This window comes from Ursus americanus, chromosome 2, assembly GCF_024610735.1.
Source record: "Ursus americanus isolate L20-20 chromosome 2, mUrsAme1.1.p, whole genome shotgun sequence".
NCBI lineage: Eukaryota > Metazoa > Chordata > Mammalia > Carnivora > Ursidae > Ursus > Ursus americanus.
The window spans coordinates 14,677,186-14,702,875 of NC_142128.1; the positions used below are offsets into that span (position 1 = coordinate 14,677,186).

The 25,690-nt window shown below is 40.4% G+C and overlaps 1 protein-coding gene across 3 annotated transcripts in view; it reads right to left on the bottom strand.

The window, feature by feature from the left end:
• The window catches only part of LOC123784713 (S-adenosyl-L-methionine-dependent tRNA 4-demethylwyosine synthase TYW1), a 210,644-nt gene that overhangs the window by 24,481 nt on the left and 160,473 nt on the right, over positions 1–25,690 (bottom strand). For all 3 annotated transcript variants that reach the window (XM_087868361.1, XM_087868364.1, XM_045786138.2), the window contains 2 exons: positions 15,868–15,978; positions 7,629–7,796 (listed from right to left, as the gene is read on the bottom strand). In XM_087868361.1, coding sequence (XP_087724487.1) covers positions 7,629–7,796; positions 15,868–15,978 — 279 coding nt within the window. The remainder of the gene's footprint in view (positions 1–7,628; positions 7,797–15,867; positions 15,979–25,690) is intronic.

The following is a 25,690-nucleotide window of genomic DNA, read 5'->3' on the forward strand; positions in this document are numbered from 1 at the left end:
GAAGCAACACCCTAGCAGCAACAAGCACACCTTCACCCAGATGTTGGTTTCTAACACCATTCTTCAATAAAAGGAACCAGGGCTCCTGATAGAAATGACTGACTCTAGGACTGGAGCAGAAAATACACAAGATGAGCCTGGAGCATCTGGTAGAGCCAGAAAGTAACGAAGTGCTCAAAACCAAAACCAAATAAAGCCCTGAACATTGATGGGAGTCTATCAAAGGAGCACAAGAGCCAACTAGAAGAGAGCCTAGTGGCCAGAGCTCGAATAATTTGAGCAACGGAAGAAATAAAGTAGAATTGGATTATAACCCAAAGTATAAAATACATACCATGAGTCCATACTGTTACAAATGACTGAATAAATTAACAACTGGGAAAAAGAGATAAACCTATTTATGCAGCTATCTCACCCTCAAGGATGTAGAACGTAACTCCCACTCCTCACATACGGGCTGTAGATAGTGACATCTTTCCAAAGGAGTCAATGTGCAGAAGGGAGAGGGCAAGAATAATTTTACAGTGGAGAAACCTGACAAATACTATCTCAATTTGCTGACCAAGGTCAACATCACTAGCTGTAAATCATGTTGGCAGTATGCATCCCTGACACAGGATGACGGAAATGGCACTTTACCTCTGTGGTCTTTCTCCTAAAAACCCACAACCCAAGTCTTATGAGAAACACCTTGGGCAAATTTCAGTAGCGGTTCATCCTGTAAAATGTTCTGTGAGTACTCCTCAAAGCTGTCAAAATTATCCCAAACAAGGAAAGCCTGAGAAACTGCCATAGCCAAGAGGAGCCTAAAGGGACATGACAATTAAATATAATGTGTTCTCCTGGATGGAACAGAACAGAAAAAGCACATTAGGTAAAACCTAAGAAAATCTGAACTATGGGCGTTGGCTCATCACGTAGCAATACTGGTTCATTAGTTTAGCACACGTACTGTACCAATGTAAGATGTTAGTAACAAGCAAACCTCGAGTGCAGCGGAACTCTTCGTACTATCGTCTCAATCTTTCCATAAATCCCAAACTGTATGTACTGAGACATAAAATTTATTTTTTTTAAAGTTAGCAATTGAAGTTTTAAAACGACGCTTTGTGGATTTGCAAGCCATACATCTAACCTACTTGGTTTCCACAGCCGTGATCCACTTTAATAGGATATCACCAATATGCAGAGAGGAAGGACTTCACTGTTTCTAAACTAAAAGTATCAGAGTGTATCGTATTCATCATGGTCTTATTAGCTTGCAGACTGACAGGTCCAAGGTTACATTTGAGCAGCTAATGGGAAACACAGAAGCAGAAGGGTGACTGTGTCTCCTTATCCCGGCACACAGACGTGTCCACCCTCCCCCTTAGACAGTCTCCTGTGGGCAACTGTACTTATCTCTTTGTCCCTCCAGCTCAACCTTGGAACTAAAATATGCTGACTGATTTATCTTGAGTCTGTTCCGTCTTTCCTTTGTTCAAAGTCAAGGAAACTCATTGCACTTTCTACTCCCACCCACTAAAGAAACTCCCTCTTACCGAGAGCAGAAACTCCTTTATCTAGAGTCTAAACATCACTTAAATGACAAAACTGTTGTGAAAAAAATAATCATCCATTATAAAAAATTCCAGTAACAATGAAGAAATGCTTTGCGTGTGATGTAACATATGACAATAACAAGATCACTGTAAATGGTGCAGATGACCATGGAGTACTCTGGGGATGGATAGGGTAATACAGATGATAATGGATTCTCCAGAGGCTGTTCCATGTTGTGAAAATCTTACTAATTTAATGCAGAATCTTTAAAGGTCATCTAAATGTAAATATTCAACCAACGCTTGAAATCCCTAGAATTTTTTTTTCTTTTAAAGAATTCACCTTACGCTTTGCACTACATGGTATCCTAGATCAGAGAATTTAAAATTTTTGAAATGGATAAAGAAAGAAATGCCACAATGGAGGGATTTTCAGTGCTGGACTTTATGGCCACGCTCTTATTTCTGCCAGCCAACTTCACTAGAATCCGACAAGTATAGTACGTTCAAAAAGCATGGATCAGCGTCGGATTCCCACTGCAGAAACACAGAGGGCTTTGGCTAATCACGTAGCAATACTACGTGGCCCATGCAGAAATGGCGAACAGGAAAACAACTGGATTTAACAGCTAGCAGGTCACTGATGACCTATGAAATAGCAAACTCAGTAGAATAAATATTTATTGAATGAATAAGTAATAAGGAAGAAGGTAAATACATTTCAAAATTAGCAAGGACAATGGAACAACATCTCTGCTTTCTGAAGGTAAGACCGCGAAGAAGGAAAGGAGAGGACAGTGAAGAGGCTGTCAGTTCACTCAACAATGAGACTCTACTGTGTCCCAGGGACTCCAGGAAGTGCTGGGGATGACATCCTTGTGTTCCAGGAACCCAGAGCTCCTTAAAGAAGGCAGCCTTATCAATGCGCTGAGAGAAGATCTGAGAGAAGTAGCCCCCAAACAGATTTGTTTTACAGTTTTAAGGAGGAGAAATTCGGCACATGAACTGGGGTGGGGCAGGGTGGTGAGTGCATCTCTGGCAGAAGAGGTATCTTGGGCAAGGTGGAAGAAAAAAAGCAACATGGCGGTACCTTGCAAAGGCCCAGAGAGGGCGCCTGAAACAAGGCCAAACAGGCCCTGATTGTGAAAGCCATTAAGAATCAAATAAAATATCTAGGTTTTTCTTTTGCATTCACTGTGAGACGTCCTGTTTCAAAAATATACCAGAGAAACAATAAGCTTGGCATTGGCCGTATAAACAATGAGGTCGTTAAACAGTCAATACCCACTCTGTTATTTATGAACTAAATGATTTGTTTTATGGATTCTTCTACTCTTTAGGTTTTCTTTTGTCTTTTTTCTGTTTATTTCCTTTGTTTGGTTTTTGGTTATAGCTCTGTTTTTTGTAATCTTAAGAAGGCATCCATTTGTGAACTGCTGGCCTACTTATTAAATGGGATCTGATGGGCTCTGATTAGGATCAGGCAAGGATATTTTCATGTAAGTTTCAGGAAAATCCAGTAACACTGCAGGGGCAGCCTTGTAACCATACTGGGTGACACTTCTAACATAAAGAAAGTCAATTCCCATGGAAATAATCTGCTAACAATCTACTAATAAACGGTGTTTGAAGTAGACTGGCATTACTGTTCTTTGAGGAGATATTAAACCAAAACTATAAATGTCAAAACTGTGGTCACAGACTTCTGTGCACTTCTCCTACCTCCCCCACTATACGGCTAAAATCCCTGGATATTATACATAAAACAAACATAAGAAGACTTTCAAGGTGGATATAAGAAGGCAGACTGGCTAGGGACCCCAAGACCTGAGGAACAACAAGAGTGGTGCATTCCCTGGGTTTTATTTTTGGCTCTTATATCCTGCACTGGGTGCTGGAGCCCAGAAGCCTGGCTGAAGCCTACAGTCCAGAAATACCAAAGGGCACAAACAGTGTTAAAAAAAAAAAATCTTAGAGCCCCATGAAAAACCTGCTTTTCTTAGCCAAAGGACCAGGAAAAGGGCAGCCTAGCTAACAGGAAAGAAAACTTTTTGGCAATAACCAACCTAGGCCATGAGAAAAATGCCCGATTCTCACCCCCAGGTCAGTCAGCACCTTGTGGGGATCCTAGACTTGAACATTTGCCCAGCCACATTGAGCTGAACACCCCTCCTCGCGGCTGGGGAGCTCTCAGAGAAGGTGGAGTGGAGAATCCGGCCATCCCAACGCCCCCTGCGGTCTCAGGAGCACTGACATCCACCTGGCCGTAGCAAGGCGCCTCTCCCTGCCCGCGCTAGAGCGGAGACAGAGGAAGCTTAGCAGAGAGCCAAGACTTTCACCCCCACCTAGGGGCAACAAGGCCCCCATATCCGTCCCATACTGTCACCGGGGAGCAGCAATGAGGTGGTCCTTCCTTCCTAGTCAGAGTGGTATCAGAGGTTCTGAGGGGAGAGCCTGCACTTCGACATCTGCTTGGCAGGACTGAGGGGACAGCAGCCCCCAACTCACCTAGGATGCCTGCACTGACTATCTGACCAAGTCTACCACTTCTCTCTCTCCCTTCACAGCTTTGTTTCAGACCCTCATCACTTCGCCCTCGGACAGTTGGACTATTACAACAGTTTCTAACTGGTTTCTCTTTTAGTCTTGCAGTTCATCCCCTGCTGGAGAAATTTTTCTGAAACTCCAATCTGGCTGTGTCACTCCCCTACTTAAAACCCTTCAGCGCCTGCCCATGTGTAGAGGAGAAGGCACAACTAGGCTGCCATTCAGCACCATCAGTGCTCTTGCCCCTGACCAAGCACCCCCTTCCTCTCCCTCCAACCCTTCTTCTGACCTCCGGCCATACCGAACTACTTGTCGTTCTCCCAACAGGCTAGGCCTCTGCGCTTCTCCAAGGGCCTTTCCTTGTACGGTTTTCTGCTTTAACGTCCTTCCTAGCTGGGCTGTCACTGGACATCCAGTCAAACGGCAACTCCTTCGTGAAGCCTCTCCTGAGAGTACCATCCCATCCCAAGTGCGCTCCCTTTGGGCTCCACTCTCTTCCATCGTTGCTCTGATAAGACTTTGGAGGCATTGATTTGCTTTGATAGTTGCCTTTTTTTCCTGTTAGACCATTCTTTTTTTTTTTTTTTTTTTTTTTATTCGACAGAGATAGAGACAGCCAGCGAGAGAGGGAACACAAGCAGGGGGAGTGGGAGAGGAAGAAGCAGGCTCCTAGCGGAGGAGCCTGATGTGGGGCTCGATCCCATAACGCTGGGATCACGCCCTGAGCCGAAGGCAGACGCTTAACCGCTGTGCCACCCAGGCGCCCCCTGTTAGACCATTCTTGAAGGCAGCGACTATTTGCTTAACTCATCCTTGTACTCTTAGCACCCACCACAGTGCCTGACACACCTTGGGTGCTCAACAAACGTGAGATGATGAGGGTCAATCTCAGCCTCTCTCCTCGCGCTGGCTCAGACCCGGTAGCTATGTCTGTTATTGCATTTATCACACTAAATTTCAGTTATTTGCTTGGCTCCTTCTGAGAACTCCCTGTGGATATGGGCAGAACCAAAAAAGAAGCCAGAAGGATGAAAAGAGCAGATTACCTGAAAAGGAGCAACAAAGCAACAGCTGACTTTTAATCAGTGGAATTTATAAGACAAGAGAATATCTCTATTGTGTTGAAAGGCAACAAATGTCAACCTACAATTTTATCCCCAGCCAAAATATACGTTTCCAAACAAGAACAGAATTTTCCCTCAGCAGACTCCCACTAAAATATATTTTAAAAAGTGTTTTCTGGGCAGAAGGAAAACAATTCCACATGGAGGGTCAAAGATGCAGAAAGGAACAGACAGCAAAACAGTGTTAAAGATGCATGTAAATCTAAACGAATCCTGACTATACAGGGCACTTAACAATATTCTCCTTATCCACATTTAGAATTAATGTACCCAAGAGTAACAGCATGTGAGGTGGGCAGGGAAAAATGGTAAGGTGTTCTCAGGCCCTTGCATTGCAGTCAGAGTGTAAAAGTACTCTTTACCATTCGACATTGATTAGTCGAGGACGCATACAGGCATTTCCAGTGCAACCACTGAGAGAACAGAAAAGAGTACATGACTCCCAACCTAATTAAAGGAAAACTGAGACCTATTGTGGCTGAGAAAATAAAGAAAGTACAGAGCAAGAGAGGGAAGAGCAGTTTACGGAGCTGGAGAGGTAGACAAGCCTGATCATGTTGGGTCCTAGGGTCACATTAAGGATTCTGATTTTTACGTTAAAAGCAAAGGGAGGTCACTGAAGCACCTGAGCAGCAGAGGTCTATATTCTATACAGACGTCTTTGGCTACGATGTGAAGAACAGTCTCGGCGGAGGACACAGAACTTCACCACCACAGTCAGGATTATTTCCAGAGCACTGCCTCTTCAATCAGATAATTTTTTATAAAGGCACTACCTTACCTAAGAGAACAGTGAGTGAAAAACTAGAAAATAAAATTCAGATTTTTTGGCTTTAATTTTTAAGATTTTTGCTTTGTAAGTTAATTAGCTTTGTAGCTACTTTAATTAACATTTCAAATACCAGGTGGCCTTTATTTCTCTGTTCCTTGATGTCCCAGAACATATTCTTCTGTCTAAATATTTAAGTCCGACAGACCATAGGTCAGCTACATACAATCTCACTGCAACCAAAGCATGAGAGCCTTTTAACCTGGTGTTTGTTGAGGCTAGAGGATGTGAAATTTTAATTGAGCAAATCTCGTGTTATTAAATGTCGTTAACCTGAGAAGCTGTTCGGGAAGCCAGTTAAGGTTTCTGGGGAGGATAAAATGTTCTTTCATGTTCAAATTAAGCCTGACTTTACTTGATAAAAAGCACTTATAGAAGAGGTACTCCATTCTTGACCTTTATTACCTTTTTGGTATTAATTTATCTTTATTGTGATTATAATTCACATGCCATAAAATTCAGCCTTTTAAAGTGTACAATTCAGTGATTTTTGGTACAGTCACAGAGATGGGCAACTGACACCACTCGATAATTCTAGAATATTTCCATCACCCCCAAAGAAAGTGGTCACTTCCCAGCCTGCTCTTCCCCAGTCTCTGGCAACCACTGATCTACTTTCTGAATCTATGGATTTACCTGGTTTGGACATTTCATACAAATGGAATCATACAATATGTGCCCTTTTCTGTGTTGTTTTTTTTTTTTCCGCCTAGAATAATGTTGTCAGGATTCACCCATGTCCACTTTTTTTCAAAAGCATTTGTAATGGAGAACTCGAACAGAAACCCAGGCAGAGGAGTCTAACAAAACTCACTGTGCTATCATCTAATCTCAACAACAGCCATCCTATCTGAGGTGAAATGTTGGGGTCCAGGAGCCACAGCAAGAAAGAATTCTCGAGGTATCTTCAGTGCAAAAAGGGTGGTTTTAATAAAGCACAGGGACAGGACCTGTGGGCAGAAAGAGCTGCACTGGGGTTGTGAGGAGTTTATCTATTTTCAAGTTGGGAGGAGGTTAGGGATAGTGTAAGTCTCTCAGGAACTTGGAAGCAAGGTTTCCAGGACCTTGAGGGGCTAGCTGCTTTTAGGAAAAAGTCATTTACTACTGTCTAGTAAAACCTTAGTCATAAACCCTTCAGCTGTATATCAGGGAGCCATATGTTTGGAGGATGATTACTAACATATATCTTGGGGGGGGGGGAGTTAGAGAAAATGGAAGTTTCCAAAGGGATTTCCAATGTTAAAGAAGACTACAGGATCCTGGAGGTCGGGCTAATGTCAAGCTAAGGCTGCCTTTTGCCTTCAGCAAAGTATTAACATTGAGACAGTTGAGTTCCTAGAGGAAGGTCACCCTGCCTGTCCCAAGCACTTGTCAATGGGCTGTAAGTTGTAAGGAAGTTTAATTTTTTTTTTCTATATTTCTTTGGCCTGTGTTCCCACATCGTTACCCACATACCCACTGAGGGCTTCCTTAAGTCTGTTTCAGGAAAAGCAGCAAACAAGCAGATACCTGCCCTAACAAAGGGAGGAGAAACTAAAGAGGAAGAGAAGGAGCAGATAGAAGAATGCGTCGTTGAGCTCTTCTTACCCTTTTGTGAGCTATCAGGAGGCAGTTGGAATGTTCATGTTCACAGGCAATTTCATAGTCGGGGATCAGATCCACCAAGTCGCGGACGAAGTGTATCACCTCCTCATGCCAGGGCACGTTGGCCATGGTGAGACTGCTTGCTGAACTCTCTCCGCAGTAGGTGACACCCTGGGGAAGCATTACAACGGTTCGAGATAATTACAGACCTATTTAAATGTCATCAAGCAAGAATGGCAGAGCCAGAAAGGCTTCTAGACATAATCCACCCGACTCCACCCCAGCCAATCCAACCCAACCCAATGCAAAGATGAAGACAGTAATAGTGAATTCGAGATGATAAAATCTGCTTAGGAGCTCATACAAGTAGGCAGGAGCTCCCAGGCCGATGCCCTCCCCACCCTGCCCCTGCAGTGCTTGGGTACCCTGCTACATGGGTCACAATCAATGCTGTCTGGGAACAGCACTGTATTTGAACCAATAATGTATCTTCTCGTTCAGATCCCTTTGTGCACTGTAACAGATTACTTCTCAAGGAATTATAATCTCCTAGACCAATAATGGAGGCATGGTTGACACCCACAAAAATTCAGTGAACAACTTATTCACTGGGAAAATAAGATGAGCTCCCATTTTCCAGTACAGTTTACGTTTGATAAGGTTGGTAAGGTTTTCCTGTAAAGGGCCAGCTCGGCATCCCTTTGAAATTATTCTTTAAGGAGATCACTTTGTAATGCATTTTATAAATGGATACCTATAAACACAGATTCATGCCAAACAAAATACATTTGTGACTATACATACATCCCTTTACACACTTGCATGTTAGAAGATTGTATCTCACCTCTCCAGAAATTCCTGAGTCGTACAAATGGAGGTAAACTGGCTTCTAAGTCTCTTGAACTCTCCCTGACAGCCCAGGCATATAGGACTCCGAAGTTTCATAATTAAGTTCTGTCTTTGGTAAGTTACATAATGATACTTTACTCTTAATAAGGATATCTTAACTTTGTAGCCTCTTTACTCCAGGAACAAACTTCCTTGACAAGTGTTTTGAATATTCTAGATATGCTACTACTAAGGACGGAATAACTGAAATAAAAAGACATCCACTCACACTCTCTCACACATACACGGATGCGAGTGCGTGTGCACGTGCAAACGTGCACACACGCACACAGACTGGAGGGGGCAGGGTGCCACTTTATGAAAAACCCACGGAGGAGCACTGTGGAGTGACCGTGACCCTGCAGATGGTGGAGCTGGGAGTTGGCCGAAGACTCAGATGAGCTCTGCAAAACGCTGGGCTCCAGATGGCTGTTCAAAAACATGACTGGTACGCTAAACTGAGATGACCTTTGCCGAACATAAACTGGAGGCGCCCCAGCTTAGCCGCCATAAACAAGAGCATCTCCTCTATCAGCCCGATGATTTACAGAATTCATTAAACTGAGCTTGAGATTTAGGTGAACTTAAAAAAGCAAGTAATGTAAGTTTCAAAAATCTTTAGGTATGGCTGAAAAATTGTGCTAAATTTCCTCAAATGTATACAAAACAGAAAAAGGATTAATTGGTAGGTCAAATTAGTCATAAAAATGAACTTTATTTCAATTTAAGTGCTGTTTATGATATGTGAATTATATGAACAAGCACGTACATAGTAGCTAATACAAAGGAATTTATTTTTCATATCTAGAAAGTTCCCTGAAACAGAGGTTTTAGGTGAGATCTTACATTTATAACAAGGGTTTTGGAAAATATTTCAGTATTTCCTAATTCAGCAATATTAAATCATGGAACGTTAAACACAGACTCGGTTTGGAAAGGCAATGAGAAAATGAATGCCACGGCTATATTATTGCACCTCCACGTGACACTTTCCCAGACAAAATCCTCTGGGTAGGCAGCGCGAGCAACTTTCCGAACCAACCACAGAGCCCCAGTGTTCTCTGTGACAGAAGTGCTGTGGGCAGAAATCGGCCTCAGGGAAGCCCGAGCCCCCCTCAGTCAGGCTCTAATGCCCCCTTCTCTGGTGCTCCATCTGGTGCTGACCGATGACTTGCCCTGACTTCGTTCCTGATCACACCTTACCTAAATTGTCTAAAAATGCCTCTTTTTCTACATCACAGCTGTCTGCTACCTTCTTACCCTACCACCATCCTGCCCCCAGCCCATCTATGACCAGCACCAACTTTTCCCCTCACAACTTTGAAAAAAGAATGAACTCAAGGGGCGCCTGGGCGGCTCAGTCGTTAAGCGTCTGCCTTCGGCTCAGGGCGTGATCCCAGAGTTCTGGGATCGAGTCCCGCATCGGGCTCATCCACTGGGAGCCTGCTTCTCCCTCTCCCACTCCCCCTGCCTGTGTTCCCTCTCCCGCTGGCTGTCTCTCTCTCTGTCAAATAAATAAATAAAATCTTTAAAAAAAAAAAAAAAAGAATGAACTCAAGAAAACAGATGGGTACAAAGTGGCAACTGAAAAGCACTCACTTCAGAGTCTCTAGGTTGAGTGACAAGCAGACCCAAAGAAAGTTCCTGAAGAACAGGGCAGCTTACGCATGTCTGGGTTTGTAGTGGAAAGCACAACCCACACCATCCCATTGGTGCCTTTCAGATGGATCACTCTGCTCTAGGACACGGAGGCCCTAAGGTCTTTGGCTGCTTGGACAGTTTACCTGGGGATTCAAGGTCTGTGGGAAGAGCAGTATTTTGCCAGTCTGACTATTTGACATTTTAATTAAACTGACTGGGTGTCAAAAGACTCCTGATATTGTTTTTGTCTCCTATAGTCTGTTGAGAAATGTTGTCTTCATGACTTTTTGCACAACATACCCAAAACATGACACTCTGTCCTGAAAATGTTTCAACAGCTCTTCCCACAAAAACCCAGCCCCAGCGTCTCAGCATGGCACGAGGCCTTCCCACTGACTGCCCCACTCGGCATCCAGTCTTCACCTGGCTAAATTTTCCACCCTGTCTTTGATTTCTATTCAGGAACCCCTACTCCATCTGATCCCAAACTCATCATTACTGTGCATAGCTTTTACCAGATAACTGGTATAATTCTGTCTAAATTCTGAGCTTATGGAGGGAAGGGCTGCACCTTGTTCTTCTCTGTACCCCCAACCGACCTATGCTGAATGACCTAAAGATCAAGTCACATATTCTTCTATGTGTCATTAAACTCCAGAACCCTATTCTGGTCTAATATAAAATTTCACTCACATCATTCAGGATTCTTCTACTCTTTAATGACTAGTTATGAAGCAACTGATGAACACCAGTGAGGGACTGCTACATGAATAACTGGTAATTTTCTGTACCTTTGTGCAAAGGAAGGGAGTGAGGTCAGGCTAAGACATTTGTTTTACAAAGAGTACTCTGCAAGGATTGAGCTCTGGAGACGGTTACAGTGCCAAAATCGTAAGGGAGGTTTAAATCATCTGACAACAAATAATTACTGAGCACTTACTTTCTCAAGGTGCAATGCGAGGGAGAGAATATAAAGACAGTATTTCATTTACAAATGGATTGTGCTATGAAAGTTTCTCAATATGGCAGATGTTTATAACATGAAACACATTTTCCCAAACAAGCAAGCAAATAATGAGCACTAAGATTCTTGGGCTAGCAAATAAAGGCCTATTTAATTCTATGAAGCTAAAATATACGTTCATTTACAGGGAATAAAACAGAAAAATGTTTTATAAGACTAGCAATGAAAGAAAAGAGGGAACCCATATAATAAAGAAATAGCTTCTATTGATTTAGTTTAAATAAATGTGCTTAATGAAAAGTGATCTAAACATTTACTGAGTCCAGGCATGTATTATCCCACTGAATTCTCAAAACAAACCTATTAAAGCCTAATTTTAATATTGAGGAAATTTAGTCTCAAAGAGGATCAGTAACCTGGCCCAGGCTACAGCGGTACTTTTTAGGAATGTATCAAAGCTGTGCTCCTCCCCATTTCCCACAAGACTCCAGTGTGCGGGGACCAGGAGAGACACCTGCGCGCGCGCACATGCCTGGAAAATACAGAAGACATGAACAAGTACTGCGCTTGCTTCTGCAAGGAGCCCCAGGCCCACCACCAGCCTAGGGTCAATTTGTATGATCAATCTCACATCTTCAGGGCTTTTATGGGACGCTGAGGTACTATTAAAATTTTAATGCCACGCCCTTGTGAGGGTCAAGCCCTGGGAGACTTCTTTTTTTAATCAAGAGCACAGGCGAAGGACAAGCTTCCAAGCACCGTTCTGTGTCAGTGGGTAAATTTTATCCTAATTTGTGCTTTCACTGGAAGTGAAAGGGCCTAGTGTTCTGTGCTTCAGACCCAAGCCCCCATCCCTATCGGAGCTCCAAGGTACCACGAGGGTGGTCTCTCTTTTTCAAGCCCTGAAGGAACTTCCTTACGGACCTGACAGATGGCTATGCTCTCCAAAGTATGTTTATTTTAACGCGGTTACTTCTGTTTGTTTTTGGAGGGATCTGAGGTGACTTAGCCTACCATATTGCTAGCTCTCGTCAAATGTTTTTCAGAGAAGGCTTGTTATTACTATTTTTAAAACTCCTCCATTTTAGAAAATTTTTCACTTTAATTAATAAGGCAACAACAATGAAAATGCTTTTTTAGACGTTAAACAGTTTGACTCTATTGAACAGGAAAGCCTGCTTTTTCTCCTTTACTATTTCATTTCCATCACTGGAATTACAAAAGTAATGCACGCTCACTGTAATAATCCGCAGAGCATGGAAACGTGAAAAATAAAATCACTAAAGCCTTTCCCTGCTCTTCTTCTAAATACAACCCTGTGAACAGTCTTATATCCTTCCATACTTTTCTTATATATAAATATATCCAAACATATACGGTTAAAAATAATCAAATAATAAATATTATTCTAGAACTTGTTCTGCTTCCTAAGTATACCATATTCTGCAAACATCCCCTTTGCTACTTTAGTTTAAAAGGAAGATACTTCATTAACCTGCTAGACAAATAAGAGCTGATTTTAACAAAGCATGTGATCCAGTCCTCAACGCAGGCCATTTCTGCCTTAGGCCTTCTACAAGAGACGAGCAGATCACCACCATGCTTTCCCCCAAGACAAAGGTTATCTATTAGGTTATATTTTATCATTTACGCAAGGCAGTTAAAATTGAGATTAGATTACATATTTCTCCAAGAATTTTTAAATAAGATCTCTCCCGGTGGCTCATTTTACTTCTGTAGACTTTGCCTTGTTTAATAAGACCATCCATTTCCCAAACAACATATCCACAACAAATGTGGTATCTCTGGTGCTTTGATGAGGCCTGGCGCATGGACAGAGCTGAAAAATATCTGTTGGATGCAAGAGTAAAATGGTAAAATGGGACTCTTGTTTGAAAGAGACTATGTCATTATAACGTCTCAGCTGTGGACAGAAGGCTTTATTTCCGAGTTACGTTAATAGTTTGTCCAACGAAAAAATACCCATCAGAGAATTACACTGTTTACAAAGTAGCCACTTTTCTTTTAAAAATAATACTGGGTGATTCTTTTCTGTAAACGAGGAAGAAAGGAAAGGAGGAAGGGAGGGAGGGAGGGAGAAAAAAGGTGACCGTGTGATCCAGCCAACTTGCTTTATAATAGAGGTTTGACGGCAACATCGTTGGACGCAGCATTCTTTAACAGCTCAGTCATAAATTAAAACACCATGAATCCCTAAGGCTGGCAAGGTTTTCTTAAGCGGACACACACTGCAGATGCAGTCTGCATCTCTGCATCATTAGAGCTCTTGCCAAGGGGAGCCTTTTAAAATTAAGAGCAATTTCAAAAGAAAAGAGTGTCTTTGACCTGAGTGGAGATGTACTGCCGCACGCTCAGACAGCAACATTTGGTCTCTTCCCACCTCCCCGGCCCCTCCAGGGTACCACCACGGAAAGTGGGACTTACTAAAAGACAGCTGGGAAGCTGAAACACCCTCTAAAACGACATCGAGTACGACCGCTTCATGTACGTACACCGAAGCGTGGAGCTTTCGGAGACTGGGTGGATTCTCCAGTCTCTTTTTCTCATTGTACGGATTCTCAGTTGTCCAAAAAAACCATCTGCCTCGTAACACTCCACAGCTTTAACTACCATGGCACGCTGATGACTTCCAAATGACCACAGCCAGCCCTGTCTTAGCCGCAGAACTCCAGGCTTACATCAACTATGGCCTATTTGGACCTGTACCTGTATATTGAAACGATCTCTCCAATGAACGAGGCCAACACAGAACTCGTGAAATTACCCCCAGACTTGCTGCCCTGGTCTTTTCCACCTCAGTAAATTGTTCCACATCCACACGACTGCTTAAGCCAAAATCCCAGGTGCTATTCTTGATTCTCTTTGTTCTTTCACTCCCTGAGTCTCAACTGGCAACAAGGTCTGCTGGTTCTACTTCCAAAATTTATCCCAAGTGCATCCACTCCGTTCCACTATATTGCCAATGCCCTTCCCCCAGCCACCACATCTCTTGCTTTATCACTGGTCTACCCACTCCTACTCTGAACCTCTGTAATCCACGCATGACAGCAGCAGGGTCATCTTTTAAAATCACAAATCAGATCACACCACACGGCAGCTTAAAACCTTTGCCCAGTATACCTACTACTCAAAAAGCTTACCATTAAACTTAATATAAAACCCAGTTCTTTTCTCGCTTGAAAGTTCTAACAGAATTTGGCCCCATCCCACCTCTGTGATTCACCCTGTGTCTCTGCCAACTCCAGCTGTCCCACTGGGATCACATGGGACCTCTGAACACTACCTGTGCCGTCTGCCCGGAATGCTCTGACCCCCAGGCCTTTGTGTACTTCATGGCCTCTTCCTATTTGGAAGGAATCTGTTGTAAAAAATCCGTTATAAAAAAGTCATCTCCTCAGAAAAGCCCTCCTTATGAACTCTAAGACAGCCAATCACAATACTACCCAAACAATACCTGCCCTTTGGCACATAAATCCACGTACAGGAATCCGTTCCAAAGAAACACTGGCAAAAACAGGCCAGAGACAATCAGACATCACTGCCTCCTGCTGTAAGAATACAACACCACCAACCAACTGACCTTGAAATGTAGACACTCACACACACACACACACACACACACATCTGATCAAGCTTCTCTTGATCTAACTACCAATCTATAGGAAATCCAGGGGACAAAGGAATATGCAATCAGCAAAATCTAAAATATAGACACAGGGAACCAGGCAGGATAAACGATCCATTTTCTTCAACAAAATCATTGGTGTGGGAGGTGGGACACAGGGAAGAGGAACGAACAGGTTAAAAGAAATTTTAGAGAGAAATAATCCAATTTCAGTCAATGACCCTTATTTGGACCCAGATTCACGAATACTGTTTAAATACGAAGAAATAATTGGTCAAGTTTAAAACCTTCTATTTCCGATACTTGAATGACTATTGTTACTACTGTGCAGTTGTGAGAACAGTATTCTGAATAACTGTTTAAAAGTGAGTGTATATCTTTTAGAGACATATACTGAAACAGTTATGGATGAGTCATATAATGTGGGGCTTTGCTTCAAAATAATAGGGTAAGGCAGAGAAAATGGGTAGGGGTAGAGTTGAAACAAAACTGGTCAGGAGTTGATAACTTTTGAAGCCGGGCAATGATTAGATGGAGGGTCGTTAGACCAGTCTCTCTACTTCTGTTTATGTTTGAAATTTTTCACAATAAAAGTTTAGTTTAGGGGGGCGCCTGGGTGGCTCAGTCGTTAAGCGTCTGCCTTCGGCTCAGGGCGTGATCCCGGCGTTAGGGGATCGAGCCCCACATCGGGCTCCTCTGCTAGGAGCCTGCTTCTTTCTTTCCCACTCCCCCTGTTTGTGTTCCCTCTCTCGCTGGCTGTCTCTGTCAAATAAATAAAATAAAATCTTAAAAAAAAAAAAAAGTTTAGTTTAAAGCCAACCAATTCCTCACTATAACACTATTTTATTTCTCAGCATATTAATGTCACAATGTAGTTTTTAATTGTTCATTTTGTGTTGACGGTCTACCTCTCCATACATATAAGCTTTATAAGAGCAAAAGCTTAGTCTTTACTGTTATTATCCCCAATGCCTAGAACAGTGCCAGGTTCCTGATTAATATTTCTGAATGAATAAATAAAACATCTGGGACCCTCTGCAGAGTTTTAAAAGATGCTAACTTCCCTGTGGCCAACAAAGCACCACGGGCCGGCAGGAGCTTACCTTCACTTCGATGAAGTCAGGATTCCCCAGGGACACCAGCTCGGCATACGCCTGGAGTTCATCCACATTCCATGCTTTCACTAGAGTCAGTCTGTACACAGTACGCTGTTGCTACAACAGAGGAAAAGCCAACCTTGTTTTTAAATTGGTGGAAGTCACACCTAAGAAGATTTTCAAATTTCTTCAATGAGAACCCAGCTAAGGTGAAATTCGGCGTGAACTTTTGTAAGTCCAAGTTATATTTTGTAGAAAGATGAAAAAAAAGTACACAGTAAGAGTCCCATAAGCCTTTTAAAGGCACAGATGTTAGCATGTATCTTCTCTTACTCATAATCTCTAACACTATATCAGGCACCCAAATGTTTCTTGACAACTACACACTGAATTAGATTTAGGAAGGAACAGTAAATTGATCAAATAGTTTAAGACTGTTGAAAATTAATTCAAATAACCTTCAGGCTTTCAGATACCAATCATTCAAGTGTTTAGGATAAGAATTTCTAATTACTCTTGTCTTCTTTCCTGCTTTCTCATCATTTAATGATCTCGTTGGCAGAAAAGGCACATTTAGGAACTGTCAGTGTTGTCACCTGTTTACCATTTAACCAAAAGAAGTACTGGTTTTCTGAAAAGCAATTAGACAACAGACATCAAAGGCTTTAAAAAGTTTATGATTTTGACTTTGTCACTTCCTTCCAGGACCCAAGACAAATTTTTAAATGTTCAAAGCCTTATTTCAACATCTCAGAACATTACTAATAATGGCTGAAAACCTAAAACAAGAGTGGGGGGCAGGATCTACGACTTGCCTATAACCAATAGTGTGTGGCAAGGGTGATGTGACGTACGTGCTTATGTGTGCGTGATGGCACCCATCTGCAGCAAGCTCCCAGGCAATATCTATGCTTTAAGTAGCAAGGTTCAAAATACTTGAGAGAAAAACAAAGTGAGGTGAGAAATGAACAAAATGATATCAACCTCTCTACTTTTTGTCTATGTTTGAAGATTTCCGTAATTAGTGAAAAAGAAACACTTGAGATCTTTAATGAAAAACTCTAACGAACGGTATTAGTCAGCCATACCATAAAATGTTCTCATAAATTATTTTAAAATACAGTATATAATGCATGAAAAGACAAAAATCTTCCAGATTCTGCTTACATAGCTAGAATTCACCTAAAAAAATGGCAGAGAACTGCAGACCACTCTTATTTGTACTTACATACACAAAAATCTTACAGAAATTATAGCAAATAAGATTCGGCACTATGTTAAAAATTCTAGGAATGTGGGGCGCCTAGGTGGCTCAGTCAGTTGAGCGTTGGACTCTTGATTTCGGCTTAGGTCATGATCTCGGGGTCGTGGGATCAAGCCCTGTGTTGGGCTCTGTGCTCAGTGAGGAGTCTGCTGGAGAGTCTCGCTCTCCCTCTCCCTCTGCCCCTCCCTGGGCTCATGCTCTCTCTCTAAAATAAATAAATGAAATCTTAAAAAAAATTCTAGAAATGCAAAGACGATTCATGACATGGTTCAACACAGAAAAATCCACGTGGTCATCTTCAGAGATATACAAAGATAGTTGATATAACTTAAAAGCCATCCCTAATTTTAAAACAAAATAGAATAAACAAGTCAAAGACCATTTGGTAACTAAACAATTAAAACACATTCTTAACATAAAGAAAACACTCTCCTGAATCATGGAACACTACATCAAACACTAATGATGTACTGTATGGTGAATAACATATCATAATAAAAAAAAAGAAGAAAGAAAACATTCTCCAGTCAACAATGTCATTCTCAGTCATTTAAAAAATACAGGCATTCCCATTTAGCCAGGCTAACAGAAGAATGTCCACTCTGTTATTTTTATCAACACTTCCCCTGAAAGTTAAAATCAAAGCAATAAGGCAAGGGAACAAGAATTATGGGATACTATACAAAAAATAATTACTTGCAAATGATATAACTGGCTTCTTGGAAATCTAAGAAAGTCAACTAAAAAATTATGTTAAGGAAAACTGGCCAGTTACTAAATAAAAGTATAAAAACGAACAGCTTTCCTGGCATAGACTAGTGGGGTAAATATGGGTGCTGGGGCCAGACCAAATCCAAGACCACATACTTAGCTACCTCTATCCCTCTGTTCTCAGTTTTTTTCTTTTTCTTTCTTTCTTTCTTGCTTTCTTTCTTTCTTTCTCTTTCCTTCCTTCCTTCTTTCTTTCCTTTTTTTCTTTTCTTTTTTAATATTTTATTTAATTACTTGAGAGAGAACACAGAGGCAGAGGGAGTAGCAGACTTCCTGCTGAGCAGAGAGCCCAACATGGGACTCGATCCCAGGACCCTGGGATCATGACCTGAGCCAAAGGCAGACGCTTAACAACTGAGCCACCCAGGCGCCCCTGTTCTCAGTTTCTACCCTGTGTAAATTGGGGGTCCTACACAGGATAAAAAGCATGAATTCATGTAGAACTTAGAATCCAGACTGACGGCAGTAAATCCTAAACAGTATTAGCTACTAGATGCCAGCAAAGACCAATTATGAAATGCAAGCAAGGAAAATTCTACTTACAATTATAAAATACATTTATAAAATACCTAGTAATTAGTTTGTGAAATAACAAGGACAGTCAAGAAAATAAACTTTTCTGAGAGACCTAAACAAAAACTCACTGACATGGAGAGTCATGATAGATTTATAAACATAACGTTAACTCCAGTGGGAGTTTAAAATTCCCTTGAACAAATAAACTGGCAACGATACCAACAGTAACAATAGCAGGAGTTAGCAATTCCTCAGCACTTACCACATGCCAGCTGTTGTTTTAAGTGCTTAATATCATAGCGAAGATCCCAGTATTTGTCTAATCTTTACAACAAATCTTACAAAATAGGTTTGATTATTATCGCCACATTACAGTTATGAAATTGGGGCCTAGAGCTGCTGAATAAATTTCCCAAAGTTACACAGCTGGAAAGCAGCAAGGCTGGGATGTGAACCCAAATGGTATAGCTCTCTCTCGCTTTGTTAAACCTTTTAATATTGTGAAATGAAACATACGAAGAGAAATGTATATCAAACATGTATGCGTAACTAAAGGGGTTAACATAAAGAAAACACCCATTGCTCAGCCGCCATCTGGCTCCCTTTGTCCCAAAAACACCTAACATCCTGACGTTCACATTACAGGTTTAGATTTTTGCCTGTTTGAACCATTGCCATGGAACCATTGTTCTTTGGTGTCTTGTTGCTGTCATTCAACATATTTATAAAATTCATCCATGTCACTGGATGTTCACATTGGCTTATTTTCTTTGTTGTCCAGTATTCCAGCATTTCAGTATACAACAATTCATTCAACCATTCCCCCACGGATAGACATTTGGATCATTCCTACTTTTTAGCTGTTATAAAACAATGCCGTTACACTTTTATGACACTGGAGTTGAATTCTGCCTGTTGTAGGAAACTGTATGAAATGCTGTTACGACATATATTCTTTTAGGTCTGGCTTCTTTCACGGAATTTGACATTTGTGAGATTATCCATACTGTTGGACGTGGCTGTACAGACACTTTCATTCCCGTTTAGTGCTCCATTATATGAACATACTGCTAGGGAAAGCTGTCTGTTTTTTCCCAGTTTGGGTCTCTCACAAAATAACGTTGCCATCGGCGTTATTATAGTTAACTCTTGAGAGGCACGAGAGCACACATTTTTCTTGGATGCACCTCAGAGCAGAAATGCTGGGTCACCGGATGTGTATTCGTGCAATTCTAGCAGATATTGCCAGCCCCGGCTTCCAAAGTCATTCCACCATACTTTCACCCGCAGTGTCGCAGAGTTCCAGCTATTTCTCTTCTTCACAACACTTGGTGCTGTTAGTCTTTAAATTTTGCCACCCTTGCATTGCTTTATTTTGTATTTGCCTGATTACTAAAGAAGCTGATTATGTTTCTGGCCATTCGGATGTTGGCTTTTGTGAAGTACTTGTCCTAGTATTTTAAATATTTCTCTTTTGGGCTGTCTTTTTCCAACTGATTTTTTTTTTTTTTGGAATTCTTTATATAATCTGGCTATAAGAGGGCTATTATAAATGTCTTAGAAATATTTCCATACACTTTATGGCTTTCTTTTTCACTTCGTATCTCTTGATCAGCAGAAATAACTAATTTTCATACCTTTTTATCTATAGCATACTTATAATCAAATTGCTATAGACAAAGAGAAGCATTATGGGGTTACTGGAAAAGGAGTATTATTGGACTTGATTAGATTAGTTCTTTTCAAATTATCAACTTCACAGTCTGGGTTTTGCTGTGTCTGTGGGGAGCTTGCTCAATGGAATCATTTCAGAGACTTTATTTAAAGTCTGTTTAAAATTTGTTAAAGCAGTTCCTAAGGTCTCTAGAAGAACAAAAGGGTGTCAGACTAGTTAGGTTAGATTAAAACAAAAACTGGGTGCAGATGTGCTTGAAAGGTGAAAGCTGGAATTTCCTTTGCAAGTTATTTTACCCTTCTTTTTGTTAAAAAAAGAAAAAAAATGAGAGTGTAAACTGGATTGCATTCATTTAATTTGAATTAAACTTTTTTTTTTCCAGTTTGGGTATTTCGTACTTTTAATTTGCACAGGCACTGGAACGGTTATTACTGCAGAATTTTCTGAATGTGGCACGTTATCTGGTAGGGACAGGTGTATAGTGTGATACCACAGAATATAAAAACGAGGATGAAGGTATTTAATTCAGGCAAACAGTTTAGCTACGTGCTGTTTAGTGTTCAATGTTATTTGTAAAATGTCTCGATGTGATTTGTCAAAAGTGTCAAGATGTTGGCATATTATAATTTCACGTATTTTCTGTTAAATTTGAGAGTCTAAGATCCCCCCCCGATCTGCCCCAGTGGTGCAAACACAGTAACATGGGGGAGGGAGGGGAGATATTTAAAAGTAACATCACATCAAATGTAGCTGGTCTCTAGCAAGAGACCTAGATGTTCACCTCTAAAATTTAGACCAGATCTTTGTGACAGAGTTTAAATTTGTGTTTTAACTTATGTTGTTTCTTAGAGGGAAGCAGTACATGAACTGAAAACACATGGACTAAAAACTGAGGTCAAAATACCGAAGGTAAATGTTAAATGTTTATCAAAGGGAACCAAGGGAGAAAAGGATTCAGTACAGGGCAGAAAAGGCCTGCGTCGTCAGGAAGGACAGGAGAAGGGAGGAAAAAGTATAAGATGAAGAAAGAACCACAGAGTAACAATTAGGCTATGGCTCTGGAGTCAACTGTGAGTTCAAGCATGCCCCCTGTGCCTCTGCAAAATGGGAGAGTAATCGTCAGCATCCTACGGTGTTACTGTAGAATTAAAAGCACTAAAACAAGGGACTCAGAACATGGTTTGGCACAAAGAAGGGTATGAATACATTTCAGCTACCATCACCACCACCACCACCACAGCTGCTCCACAGATTCATTTGTTTCCACAGGCATCAGCCAATAGTCATTGGGTCCTTCTCTATGCCAGGCACAATTCTAGGTGCTGGAGATATGACAAGGAACAAAGCAAAGTGTCGTCTGTTGTATAACTTACATTCTATTCTGGTAAGTGAACAAAGCCAGAGTCAGAAAAAAACAGCAACAGTAGTAATACCAAAAGCAGAGGAGCCAGGAAACCGGCAAAAGTAAGACTCCGCCACTGCTGTCTTCTGCACTATCTCCTCAATTTACAAAAACCAAAGTGAATATTGACCACATTGCATGCTCATCAGAAAGTTCCTTTTTTTTTAAAGATTTTATTTATTTATTTGAGAGAGAGAGAGACAGCCAGCGAGACAGAGAACACAAGCAAGGGGAATGGGAGAGGAAGAAGCAGACTCCCAGCGGAAAAGCCTGACATGGGGCTCGATCCCAGAACTCCGGGATCACACCCTGAAACGAAGGCAGACGCTTAATGACTGAGCCACCCAGGCGCCCCCAGAAAGTTAATTCTGAATTGAATGACTTAAAGCAAAAACAAAACAAAACAAAAACACCTCAAAATCAAAACAATTCCTCACTGATGACTATTGTTTCTAAAAACAAAGGAATATTTTAATACCTCTCCTAGAAACTGGGCAATCTATCAAACTCCTTAGAAACCACACCTATTATTGAAATGGCTTTAACTAAGTTTTATACTATTCGTGGGAGACAAAACAAAATGTGTCAATCTGATAAGGCAAATAAACAAAGAAGGAGAAAATAAATTCAAAGATACAACTTATGATGCAACCAAATGAAACATTCTTTACATTCAAAGATAAGCAGGAAAACTGTTATAGAATTAATCTCAAAATAAATTAAGTAGCCCAACTTAATTTCAATTTCAACCTTAATGAACAACTGAAAACGCAGACCAAGGAAAGAGGGTAAAGACAAGGTTATAAAACTCAGTGAAGAAAATCTGATTGAACAGGAAATCATTCAAGGAAACTCATCAAGCCACTAACAACATTTACTTCCCAAAAAGGAAGAGAAAGGTTGTAGGTTTATTATTTACGTTTCTTCTAAAAGATCCACAGAACACCATGAAGTGTACTAATATACACATTACAAAAGTCTCAGGAGAGGGAAGAAAAAAATAGCAAAAAGAATATTTAAAAAAGAATGGCCAAAAACTTCAAAAATTTGATGAAAAACATAAATCTACACATCCAAGAATCTCAACAAACTCCAAAAAGGATAAACTCAGAGACCCATACTGAGACACATTATAATCAAACTGTCAAAAGACAAAAGGAATCTTGAAAGCAGCAAGACAGAAGTGACTTATCACATATGAAAGGTCCTTGACAAGATCTAGAGCCAATTTCTCATATTTCTCATCACCAACCATAGTAGTCAGGAGGCAGTGGGATGACAATTAAACATCTGAGAGAAAAAAAACTATCAACCAGGAACATTATACCTGGCAAAACCATCTTTCAAAAAATCAAGGAGAAACTAAGCCACTTCCAGATGAAGAAAAGCTGAGGAAGTTCCTGTGAGCAGACCTGCCCTAGGAGAAATGGTAAAGGGAGTCCTTCAGAACAACAGGAAAGGACACCAGACAGTAACTTGAAACCATATGAAGAAATAAAGAACTCCAATAAAGGTAACTACATTGATAAATATAAAAGCCAGTATTACTCTATTTTTGGTCTGTAACTCTTTTTGTTTCCTATGTGATCTGAAAGACAGCTACATTAAAAAGTAACTACAAATCTATGTTAAACAGGCATGCAGTATATAAAAATGTAATCTGTGAAGTTAACAACATAAAGGAGGAAGTTGGAGTTGTACAGGATGTAATTAAAGTTAATTTAGCCAGAAGTCAAACTAGACTGTTATAAATTAAAGGTCTTAGAATAACTATAAAGAAAATAACTAAAAAAATATACAAAAAGGAAAATGAAGAGGGAATCAAAAGGTACACTGGAAAAAAAAATCAATCAAACTAAAAAAGGCAATACTGGAAGAAATGAGAAACAAAAAGATGCAAGACATAAAATCATACAAGTCTTTATCGATAATCATTTTAAACGTAAGTTGATTAAATTCACCCATTAAAGGACAGAATGGATTTTTCTTTCAAAAATTAAAGATTTCTATGCTGTCTACAAAATAGATTCACTTTAGATCCAAAGATACAGATAGGTTGAAAGTGAAAGGATGGGGAAAACTACATTCCATGCAAACAGTAACCAAAAGAGAGCTGGGGTGGCTATACTCTGATTATCAGACAAAATAGATTTTAAGTAGAAGATTGTTTCAAGAGGCAAGAAAGGTCCTTACATATTGATAAAATGGTTAACTCATCAAGCTATAACAATCATAAACATATATGCACCAAACAACAGGCACACACAGGGGATCTTCAATAAGATTAACAGCCAATTTCTCACCAGGAGTATTGTCAAACCAGGAAATCCCACATGAGCTTTTGGTGTCCAGAGTTTTTATTGGAGCTCTATCACATACTGCCCACATGGCTAAACTTGGGTTTCCAGACCCTGCTGGAGGTTCAGAGTCATACTTTTAGTTATCAGTTCCTCTGAAGATTAGAACTAGTAATTGAATTAATTATGAAACTAACAAGGCTCCAAAGCCTCCACCATAAATCGTATTTCTAGACTGTCCAGTGGTCAAAGCCCCCACGCAAACAAAGATACTCCTATTAGGTAGGACATTTCAAGAATCAAGAGATATCTCCTAGTAGCCAAGGGCAAAAGCCATACATCTTAGGTAAAATTAATTTTTCACTACACACCAATGGACCAGAGGAAAAGCAAAAATGGAAAATACTTTGAGATGAATAAAAACAAAACCACAATGTATCAAAACTTATGAAAAACTGAAAAAGCAGTGCTTGGAGAAAAATTAATGGCTGTAAACACCTACATTAAACAAAAAGATCTCAAACATTAAGCTAAGTTCACACCTCAAGTATCTAGAAGAGTAAATTAAAATAAAAGCAAAAAGTAAGAAAGATATAATAAAGATGAGAACAGAACGGAACTAAAAGAGAGAATGGAGAAACACCAGAAAAGAAAGAAACCTCAAGTTGGTTCTATGAAAACATCAACACAATTGACAAATCTGCAACTAGACTAAAAAAGAGAGAAGACACAACTAAAAGCAGAAATGAAAGTGCAGACAATATTGCCAACCTTGCAGAAATAAAAAGGGGTATAAGAGAATACTGTGAACAACTGTATGCCAACAAATTAGATACAACCTAGATTAAATGCACAAATTCCTAGAAACACACAAATTGCCAAAAATGACTCACAGAGAAATGGAAAATCTGAACAGACCTATAACAAGTAAAGAGATTAAATCAGTAATCAAAAAACTCCCAACCAAAAAAAGTCCAGAAACAGATGGTTTCCCTGGTGAAATCTGCCAAACGTTTCAAGAATACATCTCAAACTCTTCCTGTTAACAGGAGAAAAGGGAACACTTTTGAACTCCTCCAAAGCCATATTACCTTTGAACCAAAGATATCACAAGAAAATACCCGGTATCCTTTATGAACATAAATGCAGACATCCTCAATGAAATACTATCACACCAAATCCAATAGCATATTAAAATATTATGCAGCATGAATAAGTGGGATTTATCCCAGGAATGAAAAAGAGAACATACTGCATGAATTCATTTATATGAATTATCCAGAACAGGTGTACCCTTAGAAACAGAAAGCAGATTTGTGGTTGTGAGCAAATGGGTAGGGAGGAGGGAGAGTAACAACTTCCTGAATACAAGACATTATTTTGGAATGACGAAAATGTTCAGGAACTAGGTAGAGGTAGTAATTGAATAACATCATGAACTGTACTAAGTGCCAGTGAATTCTTCACTTTAAAATGGTTAACACGGGGAGCCTGGGTGGCTCAGTCGTTAAGCATCTGCCTTCGGCTCAGGGCATGATCCCAGCGTTCTGGGATCGAGCCCCACATCAGGCTCCTCCACTGGAAGCCTGCTTCTTCCTCTCCCACTCCCCCTGCTTATGTTCCCTCTCTCACTGGCTGTCTCTCTCTCTCTGTCAAATAAATAAATAAATAATCTTTTAAAAAAATAAAATAAAAATAAAATGGTTAACTTTATGTTATTTGAATTTCATCTCAATAAAAAATTTAAAAATTCCTGTCAAAATTCCAGCTGCCCATTTTTCAGCAGGGGAAGCTGATTTTCAGAGAAATGCATATGGACCCAAAGAGCCAAAATAACATTGAAAAAGAACAAATCTGGGGGACTCACACTTCCTGATTTCAAGACTTACTCAAAGCTATACTAA